This window comes from Sander lucioperca, chromosome 20 (assembly GCF_008315115.2).
Source record: "Sander lucioperca isolate FBNREF2018 chromosome 20, SLUC_FBN_1.2, whole genome shotgun sequence".
NCBI lineage: Eukaryota > Metazoa > Chordata > Actinopteri > Perciformes > Percidae > Sander > Sander lucioperca.
In genome coordinates, this window is record NC_050192.1 from 6,118,020 (window position 1) to 6,137,500 (window position 19,481).

The 19,481-nt window shown below is 40.0% G+C and overlaps 1 protein-coding gene across 1 annotated transcript; it reads left to right on the forward strand.

Annotated features, from left to right (window-relative positions):
- The first annotated feature begins 15,580 nt into the window (after positions 1–15,580).
- myf6 (myogenic factor 6) lies at positions 15,581–17,218 on the forward strand. Its single transcript, XM_031313716.2, has 3 exons — positions 15,581–16,146; positions 16,662–16,746; positions 16,836–17,218. The coding sequence occupies exons 1-3, from the start codon at positions 15,637–15,639 to the stop codon at positions 16,931–16,933; spliced, it is 693 nt and encodes a 230-aa protein (XP_031169576.1). The 5' UTR covers positions 15,581–15,636; the 3' UTR covers positions 16,934–17,218.
- Positions 17,219–19,481: the final 2,263 nt, after the last annotated feature.

Here is a 19,481-nt window from a genome sequence, read left to right on the forward strand (position 1 = left end):
ACAACATAACACCCCAAATCCCAGAAAAAGTGATTTTTTCATAATATGGGCACTTTAATATTTTGTCATTTTCAAATTTGAATTTAAATTGGCCTCCATAAGTGAAGAAAATTCTTTTTCATGACACTATGACCAACTTGACACTGTGTGCTGCCTGTTTCAGTGCACAGTGGGTTTGTGTTCGTGGTCGTGGCGGGCTAATTCTTCTTCATGTTGTGGTGCTCCTGGTGAGATCAGTATTCTGACATGTACAGACTCAGCTGCCGTGTTGAGCGTCTTCTTTCTAGGGGGCTCAGGAGGGTGTTTTTGAAAGCAGGCCAGCGGGGACCACATGGGGAGAAGCAATCAGGGAAAACATATCCGACAAACACAACCAACAACCACTGACGTCGCCTTTCATCTTCCTCAATCCAGTACAGAGAAGGTGGGAGGAGCATTGAGGACAGCTCTGGAATCAGGACTAAATAAAGATTATAATGATGAATTTTGGGTGCTAATAGGCTTCCGCAGCAGAGAGTAAAGATTTTCATTCCTTTGCCAAGCACTGTTAAGAATGGGTCAAGCAGGTCAGTCCTGGACACTGACATGTTTAAGTGCCAAACGGTGGAAAAGAGGGGAATCACTGGTCCAAGATGACTCCATTCCCTCCTATTGTTCATCATCTAGACTGTCTTCTTTCCATTCGAGAATGAGCATGACTCAAAACTCAAACATCGCCCCCAAAGGAACTCCTCACTCACAAAGAATGTCCAAATGAGCGTGAGGGTCTCAAACATCGGCGCTGCCCTCTCCTTTAAAACAATGTCGGAAATTCTCCAAAGAGGCGAACACACAGACAAAGCTGGCTTGATTTTCAGCCAGCAGTGGAACCGGGCTGGTGGGAAACTGAAATAACGTCTATTAGCAGTTTAAAGTTACAGTTTGTGTTTTGATAATTTGAGTGGGAGCCAGAGGGTGGTTTAGTAGTAATGGGCTGGAGCCATGCTCTGTGATGGGCTCCGGTATGGTGATTAGCTGGGGGGTTTACAGATGAACCCTGGGCAGCGCAAGGTTTCAGCTCCCCACTGGCGTAAACTGTGGGTGGCAAGGAGATAAAACACAAGGCAGACTCGGCATTGTTTATGCTGCCTGTTTGTGGCCTGCATCCATGCAGAGGCGTGTGTGCAGCCCTTATGTCTCTACAATGTAGCACGGGGATGCTAAAACCTCCTACACAAAGAATGAGGTGCAATAACACAGCTTTTGTTTAGCCGACACTTGCAGTTGGGAAATCCAGCTTCCAATAGGTGTTTAATGTCTGAAAAAAAGATTTTTTAAATTTATGGAAATATATGTATTTCGGTGGAAAAAGCCTGAAATTAGCAAAGACATGTGAATGCCACAATATAAACAAATCAACATATCAACAAAAACTTAATTAATGCATTAGAAATCCCAGTGTGATAATTCACCTGGGGAGACAGGACTAAGTATTCTCTACTGGAGGTCCATGGTTAAGTATGGGGGGTCCCACTCCACCTGTCCCCCTGCCCCGAGCACCCAGGGTCAGCCACCAGAGAGGTGGTCCCGCCTGGCTCCATCCACACCACCACGAGCCCACCCTATCAACGCTAAACAGTGTGAAACAACACATTAACCAGCGGCCTGTCCAAATGTCAGCCAGGACAAGTGCTTGCTTTAAAAACGACCACCACACATCTCAGTTATCTAGCTGTGTGGTCTCCACATAAAGATACCTTGTCAGATTTTTTGTTGGTCGTAACCTGCGTGAAAGCGTCTGCTGAACAACATCTGAATCACTACTTGGTAAAAAAAAACAATAAAGAGGATATTTTGAACGAATGTATTCCGATTAAAGATTGGACAGGAAGTTGTGTTGATGATACAATGTCCGCAGAATTTAATGAAGGAATTTATCGATGTTTGAGAACGTGTCGACTTTATTTGGAAGTATGTTATTGCCAATGCCATTTGTACCAAAGCGTAGCAAACACTACAGGGGTTATACAATCAATGATTCATAATCAGGTACTGCCAGTTGTTATTTACCAGATTCAGATAGTATGTGGTGGTGTGTGTGTAGAGAAGAAGCATATAGAAGCTATAGTGGTTTTTTTTTTGGTTTTTTTATTTGAACAATAAAATCATATTTTAGGCCAATTTTAGAGCAAAAAGCTTATAGGCTCTACATTTAGACAATATTTAGACATGTTGACACAAAACATCAGCTCTTTTTCTGAGCCAACACTGCAACAATCGGTTACACTTTACTTGAAGGTATCTACATAAGAGTGACATGACACTGTCATGAATGTGTCATAAACATAAACGTCATAAACGTTTGACATAACGCTTCTTTTAGTAAGTGTCATTCGGTTTTTGTCATGACAAGTTATGGTTAGGGTTAGGGCTATGGTTATGGTTATGGTTATGTTAGGGTTAGGGTTAGGGTTCATGTGTCATGTCACTCTTATGTAGATACCGTCAAGTAAAGTGTTACCTAACAATCTTCTAATTTAGTTATTTTTGTCATTGCACAATATATCTTAAAACAAGTACATTTTGCTGAACTGGCAGATGTTTTCATTTGTTTTTAGAAAATGAGGGATTAAGACTCAATTATACAGGGCAGGGCAGGATATTCTGTCTCTATTTCACGTCAATCCTAAATATTTAAGTATAAATGTTCATTTTGCCGTGTTTTCTGTCTGTCTGTTTTCTTTCCTTCAAAAAAAAAAATTTCTAAAAACCTGATTGGACAGTTAAGTATGTCATAACAATATCAAACCACCAAATGTAACGAATTACACTGCACTGTACTTAAATACAAACTTGAGGTACTTTCCTTGAGTGTTTCGATTTTATTCAACTTATACTACTTAATTCAGAGGGAAATATTTCGACAATACATTTACTAAGTCAAGTTACTTTACAGATCAGGATTTTTCACATAAAACAAGATGATAAAAAACTAAACTACTTCCACTTTGGCAAACCAGTAATGTTAATACAATAATGACATATGATAGTTTAACACTCACGGAGGCCACTTTTGCAAAATTAGTCGACTAGTACTTTTGATACTTCTTCCATCCCTGAAAACCACAAAAGAAGAATTCATCTTCTTTGCTTATGCTTACTTATTTTTTTATCACCAAAGGCCATTTGTGGCAGTGGGCTAAAACGGTGCTTGCTTAATTTCTAGTGTTGATGTATTTGTACTGACACTGGGCTGACAATGACTTCCATTGTTTTGATTCTCACAATAGATACATGGACAAAGCTGTGATACTTGGGCATCTTTGTCATTACAAGTTCAATACTGCAGGGGATTAATATTGCGACACATTGGTGGTATCGTGCAACCCAAACCCTCACTACTGTTCCACACATAAATCTCACAGAGCGTGACTAAACCGGCGGTAACAGGAGCTGGGGCCGACGGTCCCCACGGACCCCGTCCTGCATGTCAGTGTTTTAGACCGCTCTGCTGTAAGGACCAGCCCCAGAACCTCCCTGGGCCCCCGGAGACCCTGTGAAACCAAACAGTGAGGTCAGCTCTGGGCTCCCATCTCACAGCGAGGATTATACACACACACACACACACACACACACACACACAAAGCGCTAAAACCACTGAAACTGAACTTGGATTAAGTCATTAAGGGTAACCATCCCCTACAACCTCAGCCATGGACTTTCTCTGTAAAAAGATATTCTCTTCTCACATCAATTGATTTTCTGTCTGTGAGCAAAGCTGGCAGGCCTGTCATGACCTTTATTTTGGATAGACAATTAATTTCTGCAGAATTACAAGTCATTATATTCTTCATTAACTTTTTTTCTCTGCAAAAACTCAATGAATGGCTTCCTGGTTATCTCCCACCAAAAGACAATGAAATAAAAAAACTGTGAAGTGCAGACTGATGCTTCCTTATCAATTATATTACACACGTCTGACTATTTCCCTGCATGCACCTGCACTACTATTACACACACACACACACACACACACACACACACACACACACACAATGAAACTCTATCTCCAATAACTTCCACAACAGTAACACTAGATTTTTTATTGTATCAAACAGGTGGTGATGACTTTCAGTGTCGGTGACATGCACAACACCAGGCGTGGTATAAGACCTGTGTGTTTGTGTCTGCATGTGTGTGTACACGTGCATGTGTGGCACCTCAGACAGGACAGTTGATCCTCAGTCTCACACTGTTGTTGGCTCTTTATTTTAGCACATGAAGGAGCAAACTACCAACAACAACCTTCAGAATAAAATGCTTACCATGCCTGCAGCATTCCACACGCACAGCCAGGGATGAGGCCCATGCGCATGCACACAAACACACACATGCTTAACTGACACGGATTCACACACACAATCATCAATGCTCAATTACCCTCTCCTGTGTTTAGACAGTAATGCTAGTCCGGAGGGTCTTGGGTGTGGAGAGCAACCTGTTGAGAATAATTCATGTGAGTGTCAAAAGTGGGAATCTCAGGATTCTCTTACATTTTGTGGGCCACACACACACACACACACACACACACACGTATAGATGGACAAAGCCTTCCAGCCCATTTGTCAACATTATAGGGATCAATTGTCACATTTCATTTATTGCTTTCAGCCAAGTCAGACAATCATAAATATTGTAGAGAGAGGACAACAGGATTCGCTGATTATATAAATCCGGGTAGGAGCCATTCTCTGCTACTGATTTCCCAAACTAAAGAATTCTCAAGCTTTAAATCGCTTCAAAATGGGGTGCGGATCAACATCCTGAATATTTTCTCATATTTTGAACATTGACTGCATTGTAGACAGGTTTGGATTACTTATTTATGTATCTTACAAAACCCATTTCGAACAATGTTGACTTCATTTTCACTACTATATCAACTACATTTATATATTCACAATAATCACAATTCAAATGTAACCCACAACATATTACAGATGCTCATTAAGTTCAGTGATCAGATGAAAACAGGTAAAATCTATTATCTGTACTTAATTTCAAAATAAAAGACTCTTTAAGAGACCTGAGAAGTGGATTCAATAGGAGATCTAACTAAAGGAAGATGTTCTATTGATATCTGAATAACAATAGATTGTGCATCCACTACATCGTAAAGTGAACTGCTTTGAGTGTCCACTTCATTTATCATCCACATGACAAATGACTATAATTATAATGTTGTCAGTTGACTAATTACGTAATTGACCAATCATGTCAGCGCTATCTAAAATACTAAAGAGGACTTACAGATATAGAAAGTTTAGAGAATCTGAAATTGTCTCACAAAGCCCATGTCAAATGATGTTGACTCCGGATGATATGTACGCCTTTGGAAGAAGTTTCATATTAACTAAATTGTGAATCAACAGGATAAAACAGGTTTTGGGTAACAAAGGCTCTCCTTGATGGCTGAGTCAGACATGGCTGTGTTCTTTACCCACTGTGGCTTAATGGCTATCATATTATTGCCTGCATCCAGCCAAAGCTTCAGTCCCTTTGCTATCTGTTGTTTTAATGATAGACTCCATATAACCAATTATACAGCGCAGCGGTGCCTGTCTTCTCACTCATCAACACTGACATTCATCAATATCCTATTAGTTTCTCTTGGAGCCAGGCACTTTACCCCCCCCCCCCCCCCCACACACCACCACCACCACCACCACCACCACCACAAATTCTGCTGGTTGTTGTTATTCAAGAGTCTAATTTTCATTGTAACAAAATATGCTTTGTTCTAGGCTCAGACACTTCAGGAAAAACTAATATTGGTGGATCATTGTCACGAAGGTTGCCATGGCTACAGTCACACTTGCTGATGATTGGATTCATTCTGTGTTATCACTGGCTACATCCCCGACTCCCAGAGGCAGTGTGATAGAAATGATAGCGATGTTCCACCGTATCGTTTACAGTCTGCAACATCAAAGCGACGCTGCAACAACAAAAAAAACTCAGACTGCATTAAAAAAAACACTCTTCTTTTGATTTGCATTCAATTTTCATACTCCTTGTGCAATGAAAGTCACTTTTGAGAAATGCCTCTCATAATGTTAAAGCAGTGACGCTTGGCACTTGCACTTGAAGAGCTGAATTAAAACACAGAGGGCCAGACAGAGGCCAACGGGGTCAACGTCTCACCTCACTGGCCAGACGAGAGGTCTCCTATCGTCTGCTGCTGGGTCAAGGCCAGCGCCCCCTCTAAGTCCCCATCAGTGGCTCTGTCTGGCCGGCAGATAGGGATACAACACCAAAGGCTAATCCATCACTCTCCTGAATGAGGACAGGATCAATCAGGGTGGACCTTCAGATCACTCCAATCTAAATTACCATGTGCTGTCAGGTGATAAGCTGCAGAGGGCCTTTTCACAATGTGTGTTAGAATAGAGACCTGTTGAAACAATGGCGCAAAAGGCATGTGAACAGCTGGTAAAGTCTGCTCACCCTGTAGGCTGGTTGGCGATTCTGCTTCTCTTTTCAATACTAAGCAATGAATTGTTATTCTTTGTGTCCATTTGCAGGAACAGCCCTTTAAGCCAGTCCATCAATACCAGCCCATTTGCAAGGGGGCTATTGACATTGTCTGACCAGTGTGCAACACTCTCATCATGCCTCATAATGTAATGCTCTGAGGTCATAGAGAGTTAGCTGGCAAACGGGCAAGTCGGCGAGCTCTTTCCCTCGCTAATTGATGCACTTCAGCCGCTCGGCCTTTGAACTGAATCCCTGCGTCGTCCACCAGAGAGAAGGCAGATGCCATCAGCGTTGCCTCCCTTTTCGCCTTTGAAACCCAAGCCCCCCGTCTAACCCGCAGCTCAGGGCACGAGTGAGAGGAGCCGTCTGTTAGCTTAGCCTCAGAGACAGTTACTCCCCGCTTTGTTTGACCACCGTTGAGTCTGGCCTGTGAGTATGAGGGAGCCAGGCCAAAAAGATTAGCTGTGTTTTCAGTGGGAGATGCTATCATACAGGCTGTAGTGGCTGTGTTACTGGCTGCTCCTGAGAGCTTGGTTGGTCCAAGGAGGGGAACCATTGTTTGTGCAAGACTTGAGCCTCAACTGGCACTCTTCCAGCCCTGTGCAGGAAGCCTCTAAGGAATTCTATGCCTATGTGTTTGTGCATATAGGCCTGGAGTTGTGTTACTCCATATCATGAAAATAACACAACACAGCAACTCAACTGCAACAACATTTTCATATTTGTTATTAACATAGTGTATGACACTTAAAATCCCTTTCTTGGAGTGTGGTCTCCTGGAATTTTGTCAGTTTTGCATTCTTATTCAAATACTCTATGCATGGCATTCTGACAACCTGCCTAGTTCCCAACTCCTGCAAAGTGGTTTTCAGCTGTGTCCTTCTCAGCCAAAACCCCAAATGTATTCTCAGCCCTGAAGTTATGCAGCTTTTCCGAACTTAACTGATAACTCTCCTCTGTAGCAAGCTTATGGAACTGGCATGTCCAGTTTGTGTTATAATCCATTTTCTGCTCATGAGTGTGAGTCAGCAGTTTGGAAAAGAAGGAGGACAAGAAACAGAAACAGGTAGTTAGCTTGAGTGGTAATATAGAGTATGAACAACAGAAGCACAAGTTTTACAACTCATTAGTGGCCATCTTAATTGCAAAATAGTCTCTGGAAAGTATATTGGGGTTAGCCCTTCTTGCTGAAATAGCTGCTAATATTAGCATGTACTGGTATGACATGTAAAGTTATTTCTGGCTGGTAATGAAACTAATAAGCAGAGTAACGAGAGAGAAGGAATTTCTGCTCATTGTAACCACCTGTTGTAGTCCTTTATAGCCTTCCATGGCACATGGCTGCTAGTCAATGCCTTTCTTTTTGTAGTTATCTGCATTGAATTGCTCCTCTCCCATTTATGACTTGACAGTTCTTTGGCAGGCATTTCCAACATTTAGGTAGGGAAGCTCCATATAATCTTGGGAACAACAACTCCAGTAACTGGCTTTTGCACACCAAGTCTGTATTTTTCATATGCATTTTAAAAAACACACAGAAACCTTGCACACTGAGTATTTTATTATTCTATTTATTGCAAAATTCACAATACGAGACAAAATGGAGTCGCGAGTGGCCAGGTTTGCATTATATTAAAAGTCAAAGCCTGCTAGCATCTGAATTAATTACGTGGGTGCATTGGATAGCACTAGTTCTAAACGGGGCTAATAAATGAATGACATTAGCAAGAAGCTTTTGTTTAGCTGATTTACTACTGTCTAATCTTTCGTACATCTTTTGTTTTCCGATCAGTACCTACCATCCCCAATTCCAAGCTGTTCTGCAATCACCTGCCACAGTCCATCCTTAAATTTCGCATCTCTGTATACTTTTCTTTGTTTGCCGTAAAGTGCTTTTTACTGGGAGACGTATCAGAAGCCATTTTGGATGATGGCGTTTTGTGGTGGCTGTGATTGGTCAAACAACTCTCTAAGGGTAGAAAATTGAAACTTTTATGACAGAGGAAAGTTTTGGAAAAAAAAGAATAAAACTTTGCTTGGATGATTTATACAAATGTCCTATAGGGTGGCAGTTATTGTCAATTCATTATTCTACAAACTGAGAAAAAAGTTCTTTTATTGTTGAAAACAACAATAAAGAGACTGCAAAAACCTAATGACAATCTGACGTACCATTTGTACAGTAATTAGTGTTCCAACATCATTTCTAAATATCCATAACTTTATTGAGATATGAGCACTCATTCACCAACCTCCCTTTGCAGTTTGTGGACTGGAGACTCTGAAGGTTAAAGTGTCATGATCCCAGGTGAGGCATTGTCATCGGGCCCATGACCACAGTACTTAACCCCTTTTTGACTAATTCATATCCCAGGTGTGGAGCTGGGTTATATACGGTGTGTCCGTCACGGTGATCAGAGTTTCCTCTAAAACAGCCCAATGAGTGCGCAGCCTGTCTGAGGCAAGAGGTCCAGTTAAGCTAGGGGTGGGTGGGGGATAGGAGGTGTGTTAGGGGGGGCGGAGAGCTTAGAGAGAAGGGGGTCCTGTGGTTCATGTTCATTATCAGTTCTGTTTGTGACCCCCATGTCAGCACTGGTCCTAACTGGATCCCCCTTCTCGAGAACATGATACAGGAATGGCGTTAGTTTTTTTTTTTTTTTAACTGTCTGGAAATCTGAGATCTAGGAGCAAAAGAGAACAACAATTTAAGTCAGAATTTAAGCAAAGCAATATTAGCCAACTATAGTAAAACATAAAGTTCCAGCATTTAATAGCCCCAGCTAATAATTACATTTCTGGGGGTAAGTGGAACACTGACTTCTAGTCTAAATTATATCAACGACGATTCATTCAGGGGATTGCTCTGGTGCCGCTGGACAATCTGTTGGATGTCCCTCATTTTGGCCAGATGTCACTCACCTTCAGCTTTGTGTTGGCATTCTAAACTCCGGCCGATTTGAGGACTATGGTTAACTCCTCCTCAGATCTCTGCAGGGTAAATTGATCGGGCGAATTTGAGTTTTTGTTGCACGACTAAAACAACTTTTGAACGAGCACATGTTCCACCAAAACAAGTTCCTTCTCAAGGCTATTTTGCAGAGGCACAGTTATTGGGTCCAGCGCTTAGCTGTGGAGGAAGGTCTGGCAATGCGAGACTGACTGCTGACTGTCATGATATTATTAGTGTTATTTGGTCAATGTGATTAATTTACCAATGTGATAAATTCATACATCACTTCACCATGTTGGAGGAAAATGAGTACCGAATATGTCCTGGACATGATTTTTGAACACATGGATACCAAATACTATTAATGGCTTGGTCTTTTTCTTTTCCATTATAATACCAAATGTGAAGTTTACTCTTATTTGTCAAACATACATAAATAGTAGTAGCAGTAGTAGTAGTAGAAGAAAAAATGAAATAGGAAAAGAGAAGAAGGAACTATTTAGTAACGAAAAAATGTCAATTCAAATAATTTCACCAAAATGAAAGTTATCATTCTTAACATATAACTAGAATACTTACTAAAATTTTGCAAATCATTGTGCCTTAAACAAACTAACAAAAATAATGGATGAATCTCTTCCAAAAGAAGGGATATGATCAATACAGTAAGAATAAATTTGCAGCACACTGTTGTATGTCATTATTTCTTTCTCACTTCTCCCCCAGCGCCTCATAAATTATTCACCTAAGAAAAAATGTTTGAATCTCAGAGTGCCACAGGAGGAGATACTGACTGTCCCTGCTGGGATCATGTCCTAATAAAAAGTTTGGAATATTGAGGTGCTGCCAAAGTGCAGAAAGACTTTACATTTTTATTTTTTACTTTTTTCACTTATACATTAAACCCACCATCGCCTAAGTGAGATTTTGTTCTTTTACATTTGTAACACACCAAAAATAAACTTAAAGGATGTGGGGCTATATAATAAATATAGGCTATATAAAAACATAAATTAATGATTTTTAAATTCCATTAAATTCATTTTGTAATAACCTTAAATCACTTTCGTACAGCTATATATATATCTCTGTACGGCAAATATAAAGCGACCACCAGAAGCTAGTTAGCCAAGCTTAGCATAAAGACTTTGACTTCATGCTAAAATAAGCTAATGCTGTCAGCTTTAACCTCATATTTTCACAGTTTTTGTTTGTTGTAAAATAGGTAAAACATTAATTTGAGCTTTTGCTGGTTAGATTTTGTTACCACTGGACAGAGCCAGGCTAGCCGTTTCCCCCTACGGTGTATTTCCCAAAATGTCAAACTATTCTGTTGAGTAGGCTCTAAGCCAGAGTTTTGGCTGTTTAATTTACCACTGCAACATAATGAATGAATGAAGTGATATGTCACACTGAACCTTTAAATAAGGTAGCTGTGTCAGCTCATACATATACACATGGATTTCATCATACGTTTTCAGTATTTAGATGCAGCGTTCAGACTGCAAAGCTGTCCACTCCGAGCCTCTTTGGATTCTAGACAACTTTCTGCACTCCATCCTGACTCCACCTCCTTGCCTGAGAGGCCAGATCCTCCTGTTTGAGTTTCTACCCAGGCTATCCCAGGCTATCCCATGATTCTTCCTGACAGCTGAAGCGTCAACCCCTTGACACTGACGGGAATTTATGGTCGGGTTCAGGATGCACAGTAGCCCCGGGGTGAGAATACATGATTGGGGCACAGCAGGGACACGACTCCATTCATCTAGAAAAACTGTTCACTTCATCTCAGCTCAGTGATCGAGGCCAATTATAGCCTAAAGTCAGGCTTAATTGTAATATATAAGCCATTTGAGCAAGTGTTTATATTGAATATATTTATTATCATGGTTCATTCATCATCGTTTGTCATTTTTCCTTTGCACCGTGACTATTTGTTTGCATGAAAATTAGAAAGCAGAATAGTTTTTACGGTAACTATGGGATGCAAAATCTATCTTATCTGACAAAATGCACTCAGATACCAACATCTCCCACTCGAGAGAGCCTAATGCACCACATTCACACCCACACTCACACTTCCTTTTTTTATGATTTCTGCTACATGGCAAGCTCATAAACAGCAAACCAATAATAAAAGCTACAGTATAGTGTTTTCCACATGTGACTGCCCCCGAGAGTACCTCCCTTCTGGATAAAAAGAAACCAAAGAAAATCAAATGCATTTGCAGTATTTGATGAACTACACACAGCTTGAATCATGTGTTTACTCTCTTACTCCACTGACAACAGGATTTGAAGAGTATGAGTGTTACAAAATGTTTTACAATAATATATTCAGCATTTTTATAAGGTTTCTATATTCCTAAAAGGAAATATTCATTAATATTCTATCCTTCTGCATTAGCAGTAAGGAAATACCAAAATATTGTGCATATAGCATAACATTAATTAGGGTCAAAATGTTAATTATAATTTATTTAAATGTGAATAGGTGTCATGTTTGTCTTTATAATTAAAGTACATGACATAGTGCTGATTTCTGCATATAAGCAGTGAAAAGTTAAAATTTTTGCTGCTCTTAACACTCAAGAAACTTAAATTTCATCAACAGAAATTCCAAGCAGAGACAGAAAGACAATGGGCCACACTTTGACACAGGAAACACTAATCAATAATATTAATTGTGCACCTGCATGACTGGGGGGTACAAAATGCAAGACTTTGACACCAGACACCAGGGTTTGTGTCTCACATCTGGATAGGTTTTTATATTTAATGCTTTCAGTTGCCCAAACGATCATAAAAATGTTAATGATGCGTTGCCACAAGCTGATATTGTAGGTACACATACACTACATGTTCAGCATTTTGTTACTTTGCAGATGTGTTCATAAAAAACTTGTCCTCATTATACCTTTCTAAGCTATTGGCTACAAATCACTAGTTGTCAAATCTAATTTTGTGCATGTTGGCATAATTTACACCTCCCTGCAATGGCAAGTCAAAACGTCTGTGAAAAATGCCTATATTGAGCACACAGTTTGGTTGACAAGAATCTCAGTGATGGAAAAAAAAATGTTAGCTTTATCACAGCAGGCATTGTGACTTGCACAGGTGGAACTAATAATGTTAATTGGAGTGTCTCCCCATACCAGTGAGTCAGCATATTCACCTAAATGGGATGCCGCAAGCATTAACGATATCACTTGCACCTGCGTTTGACAAGACAAACTGCCCATTGTAAAACAGACCAATATAACTGAGTTGTGTTTATATTATTGGTTGTGAGACAGATAGGAGTTAGCCAGAGTGGAAGAAATAAAGAGTTATGGACATCACAAATGAAAAATAACCCACAAAAGAATGCAAATCTTAAAATGTCAAAACTGTGTGATTTAATTTAGATATGGTGCATTCACGCAATGTTGTCAGAACGTGAAGAACTCAAAAATCCTCCTGTTATTATATCTTTGGATCCTTTACACATTATTACAAGATTGTTAGCCTCTTTTTTTCTAGCCTTGCAGTCACGCTAGATACAGTAAAAGGAAATTAGCTTTTTGTGTAATATTTGTGGTGGTTTGTTAAAAAAAACAAAGTAAAAAGTAAAATAAAACCAGATACAAACAAACAAACAAAGTGTATAGCTCCTTAATTTATTATATAACTGTCAGCAATGGTGGCTCTGTAGCCTTTTTGCCACCAGTTTGTTGTTGAAGTAATTATGATTCAGAGATATATTAATAGTTTTTCTCACTTGGCTGCCCTTAATAACAATCTGTATAATATGACGTGAATGACTTGGAGATAACATGTTGACTGGTACTAGTATTTCAGACCCCCTGACGAATGATGAAAAGCCCCGGTGACTCCACAACAACGTAACAGAAGTCGGGCGTGAGGAAGGGGGAGGTACATCCATAGGGTAAAAGTAAAACCCCACTAGAACTGCAGCCCCTCACATTCCGGCCTGTGAAGTTTCCAACTATAGACCTTTCAGGTTGCAATGAAAATTTTTCACATTTCTATTTATACCACCTCATGCATGCGTTTCACAAAGCTGTTTTGACACTGTACATTCCAATCTATTTATGTTGGGATTTTCTAGAAGTTACAATCAGACATACCATTCCCACCAGCTAGAACAGGCACAACACATCTGAAGTGTGTATAGGATTATATTTTGTATGTGAATGATGTTCTACTCTCAGCGGGAGTGTTCAACAATTATACCTTAGATAAGATGTTGGGCAATATGTTCAAGCTATTTTTTTGCTCTAACAATTTAATTAATCAGGAAGACCTCTCGAATCAAGAGTCGAATCACTTAAACCTGCAAAAAATGTTTTTTTTGGGGGCTTCTTGGGGGCAGTGGAAACAATCTGTAAACATTGATTATCACCTTTTGATCTGATATGTCAAGCTTGTTAGCAAACGGTTACTTATTTACACATCCTGCAGACACAGAACAACATTAACATTCATTTGGAGTCTTGTTTGTGTCCACCTGATGAATGTTAGTCAAGTATTTACTCTCCTGGATCTGTTTTGCTCCTGAGGGAAATATATGGCTCTTTGGCTGCTAAATGCTGCAGACATTCACCAGCTGGGGGCTAACTTTGTTTGTGTGCCTCTCTCTGTCTTTTCACTGAAAACAGCTGATGAGAGCAGTGAGACTAAACCAAAACGGTAAGATTGCCGGTAAACCAAAACAATGAACTCAAGGAGACTAAAACACTACATTATACACAATAGTTGTCCGTGGATGTCTCTTTACAAGTGAGGCCTTTCACATACCAGGCTGTTCTCATGAAATATCATGTACATATAGAGTAGCTACAAAAAGTAATGCAATGTAATTTGAGACTGTCCTCCTCCGTAAGTCCTTTGTTCAAGCAGCAATTACGACTCATATTTACATTCATAGCATGTAGTGATGGTACCCTCTAATGGCCGTAGTAACTATAACCTAAAAGGGAGTTTTTCCTCGCCACTGTCGCAATAGCCACTGCTAATGCTTGCTCTTGGGGGAACTATTGGAATTGTTGGGGCTTTATAGAGTGTGGTCTACACCTACTCTATCTGTAAAGTGTCTCGAGATAACTCTTGTTATGATTTGATACTATAAATAAAATTGAATTGAATTGAATTGAAATTGAATTATAACGGGAGCAAAGCAAGAAGAGCACCAAATTCCACGTAAGGTAGCGGTGACCCGTCGCCGTAATTTCTGTGCAAATTGTTGTGCATAAGTTCTTGTACGATATCATACCGAACCCATTGATGAGAATATGTTGCACATTTGAACCATTGTTAATATGGAAATATTGATTATAGCCACTTTTAAATGCCACATTCTACCAAGGCATACTTTAAGTGTATATAGATGTAAGTAATGCTTAGTTGTTAATAAATAATGTATCACTGTGTTATAGATGAGTAAGAAGGCGTTAATAAAGACACAGGTTGTTAAAATATTCCATAGTCTGTTGTATATCCTCCTCCTACAGCATAAATTGTTTTGACCTTTATCTCATATTCATCTGTAATTCTGTAAATGAGCTTCAGGAAATCTGAATCAAAATCCATTTGTTAACTTATTGGTAACTGCAGACTGACCTTATTAACAAGCTAGAAACCCAAGCAAAACAGTTAAATGCTGCCGAAGGATATACATCATCGTCATATCAGACACAACAAAAAAAGGTTGTTCTTTCACGTGGCCCATTACTGATCTTAGTAAAGCCAATTATTATAAACCCCTTATCGGGTGTTTCCTATATGAATGTGGCACAAAGAACTATGCATTAACATTGAGTTTTGCCGTGGTAACTGTGGAACAACAGTACTATGTCTTTCGGTGGCATTGCTGGGAAATATCTGTGTGCAGCCATTTTGTCCAGATGCAGATATTTCAAGCACCTGTCATGAAACCTGAGGTGACATTTCAATCGCTCCTGAAGGCCTTAATGTATATGCATTTCCTGCACAAAGTCAGTAGGTTGTAAAGAGCCATTGGGAAAAAAGAGAGATGCTTGATGCAGTGTGACAGCCAAAGTGTTGGGTAGAGTTTCACATTCTATATATAAGCCTGGTGACTTGTGTCCCTGTTGCTCTGTTTAAATGCCAGAGTCCCACTGTCAAAACAGAGAGAGGGGCGCAACAATATGATGGACCTTTTTGAGACCAACCCTTATCTTTTCAATGATTTGCGTTATTTGGAAGAAGGGGATCATGGACCACTACAGCACCTGGACATGTCCGGGGTGTCTCCTCTGTACAACGGCAACGACAGCCCGCTGTCCCCGGGCCAGGATAATGTTCCGTCCGAGACCGGGGGGGAGAGCAGCGGAGAAGAGCACGTCCTTGCCCCCCCGGGTCTCCGGGCGCACTGCGACGGCCAGTGCCTCATGTGGGCCTGCAAGATCTGCAAGAGAAAGTCAGCCCCGACGGATAGACGCAAGGCCGCCACGCTCCGGGAGAGGAGGAGGCTCAAGAAGATCAACGAGGCCTTCGACGTACTGAAGAGGAAGACCGTGGCCAACCCCAACCAGAGGCTACCCAAGGTGGAGATTTTACGCAGCGCCATTAGTTACATAGAGAGCTTACAGGATCTGCTGCAGACGCTGGACGAGCAGGAGAAACCGCAAAACGGATCATCCCACAAAGAACACCATGTAAGATATCACTGGATGCCAATAAAATCCTCATAGTGTCCCCATGATATTCCATAGGAGTCAGTCTGTGTGCCTGTGGAGACTATTCAGATATTTTTTATAATGACATCATGTTATGGTTTTTATTCCCAGCTGTATCGGTAACATCCCTATAATATTCCTGCAAGACATTATGATATGATATTTTTATATCTCGGTATCACTATGATATTCTTATTCCAGTTGAGGCTAACAGTGTGATATTCAGTAAGGATGCCCCTCATGTTAAGTTGGTACAGTATATTCTTCTGTTAAGATGTCCCTATAATCTTCCAATAAGATTCATCCTTTCCTTTTTTTATTTTTTTATTTGGAGTTTTATGTCTGTCAAAAGAATATTAGGCCTGTTTCCAGATTGTTGTTTTTTTAGTTTGTCAATTGCCAATTTCATCAAATGTACTTATGTTTATGTATAAGGTTTTAATATTAACTGACAAAAAACGTGTATGGGTAACACGTGCATTGTTAACTTACAGCTGGAGTATCACTGGAAAAAGTCCTCAGAGACCTGGCCAACCTCCGCCGACCATTCCACAGCAGCAATAATAAACCAGAGAGAAGGTACATCTGTCAAACTTCATTTATACAATCAACAGTAAAAACATAAATAAAATAAAACCATTGTAAGTCATTGTCCTTTGTTTTTTCAGGAACCAGTGAGTCTTCTGCATCCTCCAGCCTCCTGCGTCTGTCCTCCATTGTGGACAGCATCACCAACAGCGACAAAAACAACTTCTCCACAAACTGAAACATAAGCGAAGACCTCGACTATAGACAACAATTTTAAAATTTCCATTATTTATCTCTAAATTATTTCCACTATATTCAGCCATTCTGGCTTCTGTTGTTATGTAGTCTTCATTTGTACAGCAGGAGCAACAAATTTGTACATATTTTATAATAATTTAATGTTTAGCTTTTATTTATTTTATATTCGAAAGCAGATAAATTCCTTTAAGAAAGCTGATATTGTATTTAAATATTTGTACATAACTGACCAAGCCAATAAATTTAACTTTTGCAATACTCTAAACCACTATTGTCCTAATTCTTTAAGGGCATGCTGGACAGGAAAGTGCATCCATGTATTTGATGTAACAGAGGCAATTCAAGCATCACACCACATATAGAATCTTTAAGCTTCTTTACCATTGCAATGTTAAAAACGACAATCGTCATGAACAGTTTAAAATTTCTACTCGGCACAAATCATGGGTAAAACATTTTCTGCAAATAAAAGGTCACTCTACCCCTCACTGTATCTCTGTGTTTTACACCAAAACCATTACCAGTTCAAGGTTTACCAGTTCCCCCTGCATTCACGGCTATTACAAGTCCATAAAATCAGTTTAAACTGCCCTGGAATAGTTTGCTTCTCTTTGTTCCAACTGGCCTCCAGCAGGACTGATCCCACAGCAGTAACTCGAGTCCCCTCCAAAACACAGCATGCCTCTCCTCTCCTATCATATGTTGGGGATATGGAAACTTGGGCAGCAGGATTGTGGGTGCAAAGCCCGTTGGGATAACGAAGTTATCCAAGCCATTAGGTCTTAATTCATCATCACTTGCTTCGTCGTCACGTGGTAGAGTGTTTACATGCGAGCTATTAAAATGTGTGACGTGATGCTAACGGCATGGAAATCCATTGAGTCTTGTTTGTCGTGTTTTGACATGAGAGGGGGGCGTTTGTTGATGATGTCGAGGTGTGCTGGTCTCCCTCAGATCTCTGTGGACGACACAAAGCCCTGGTTGACCTTTGGGACTCTGCCTCATCTCTCAGGCCTGCACACACACACACACACACACACACGTCCATGCAAACTGTCACGTGTGTCAGGTTTATTAGAAGGTCAAGACTACAATGTAACATACAATAAGGGGAAAACAAAGCTATTTCAAAGAACCAGAGGGAGAGTGCAAACTGAGTTTTTTTGTGCCTAAAAAGTGTGTTGAGTGACTGGTTAAGGATGCTGAGATGCTGTGGCCGGGTTGGCTCAGTGGTAGGGCAGGCGCACATGTACTGAGAGGTTTATGCCTCGGTGCAGAGGTCCAGGGTTTGAATCTGACCTGTGACGATTTCCTGCATTTCTTCCCCCTCTCTCTCACCTAGCTGTCCTGTCAAAATTTAAGTCAAAAATTTTAAGTCAAGTAGTTAAAATTCAACTGGACCCACTACATCATTAAAATGCTGCTTAATTGCTTAAGTATCACTAATACTTATCCAAAGATATAAATTATAAATGGGGCCATTCTGCACAACTACATATTTTATACTTTTAATACATTTAACTGCATTACTTCTGTACTTTTAAGTAAAATTTTGAAAGCTGGACTTACTCGTCATGTAGTATTATTTTTCCCTATTTGTATTGGTGCTTTTATGTAAGCAAAGGATATGAATACTTGTTTCACCGCTGAGCTGAATTAAGAGCTGAAAAACATGCAGTTATCCTTATATTGCACTTTTCAACAGAACTATTCATATCTTTGACCAAATATCCTGTTTTCTGTAGAAACCAGACAGAAACGTGATACCCCTAAACAGTAATGTGGTTTTAATGGGCTCCTGCCCACGCACTCAATCTGATAGCAGTGTTACTTCATTACATTTTGCAGCTCCATGGGTATCTGCTCATTTAACGTCTTTGGTAATGACTGCATTGACCTAAATTGTAGACCAAAGAAATGTTTGGTTCAACGTGGGTACTTATTACTGTCTGAAATGTAAAATACTGTCTTGACATACTTGACATACACATAAACCTGCAGTTGTATTTGTTGTAAAAACTCAATATCCAGCTGTGTTTTGAATCTTACTGTCTCATACAGTACAGTATATGTTCGCTCCATCAAACTCCACTCCCCACAAAGAAACGGCACATTCTGAGAGCCCTGACTTTCTCTTCTCTAACTTTACAGGCAATTCGGTGTTACTGATGACACCATATAATTCTCATTTGGCTGAAGGCAGTGTTTTTTAAAAGTCAAAGCCGATGAAAGGCAAGCAGTTTGGGGGGGGGGTGAATAAGCCTGGAGGCTGAATGCTCTGATTTATCCAGACTTTATTTTCCTTGAATATCCTGCGAGGAAAAGGATTCACTGCAGCAGGGCTGGCATGCACCTCTTTCTGCTCACTGCCAAACAAATGCTGTTGCCACTCAAAATGCTTTTTTTGTTTCACTTTTTCTTGTGGGGAAAGTAAAATGGACTTTATGTGTGGTGAAAGATAGCCTTAAACAAAACCCACTGAGCTTTGAAAAAGAATGTAGTTATTTTTTTGAATTCAATTTTATTTA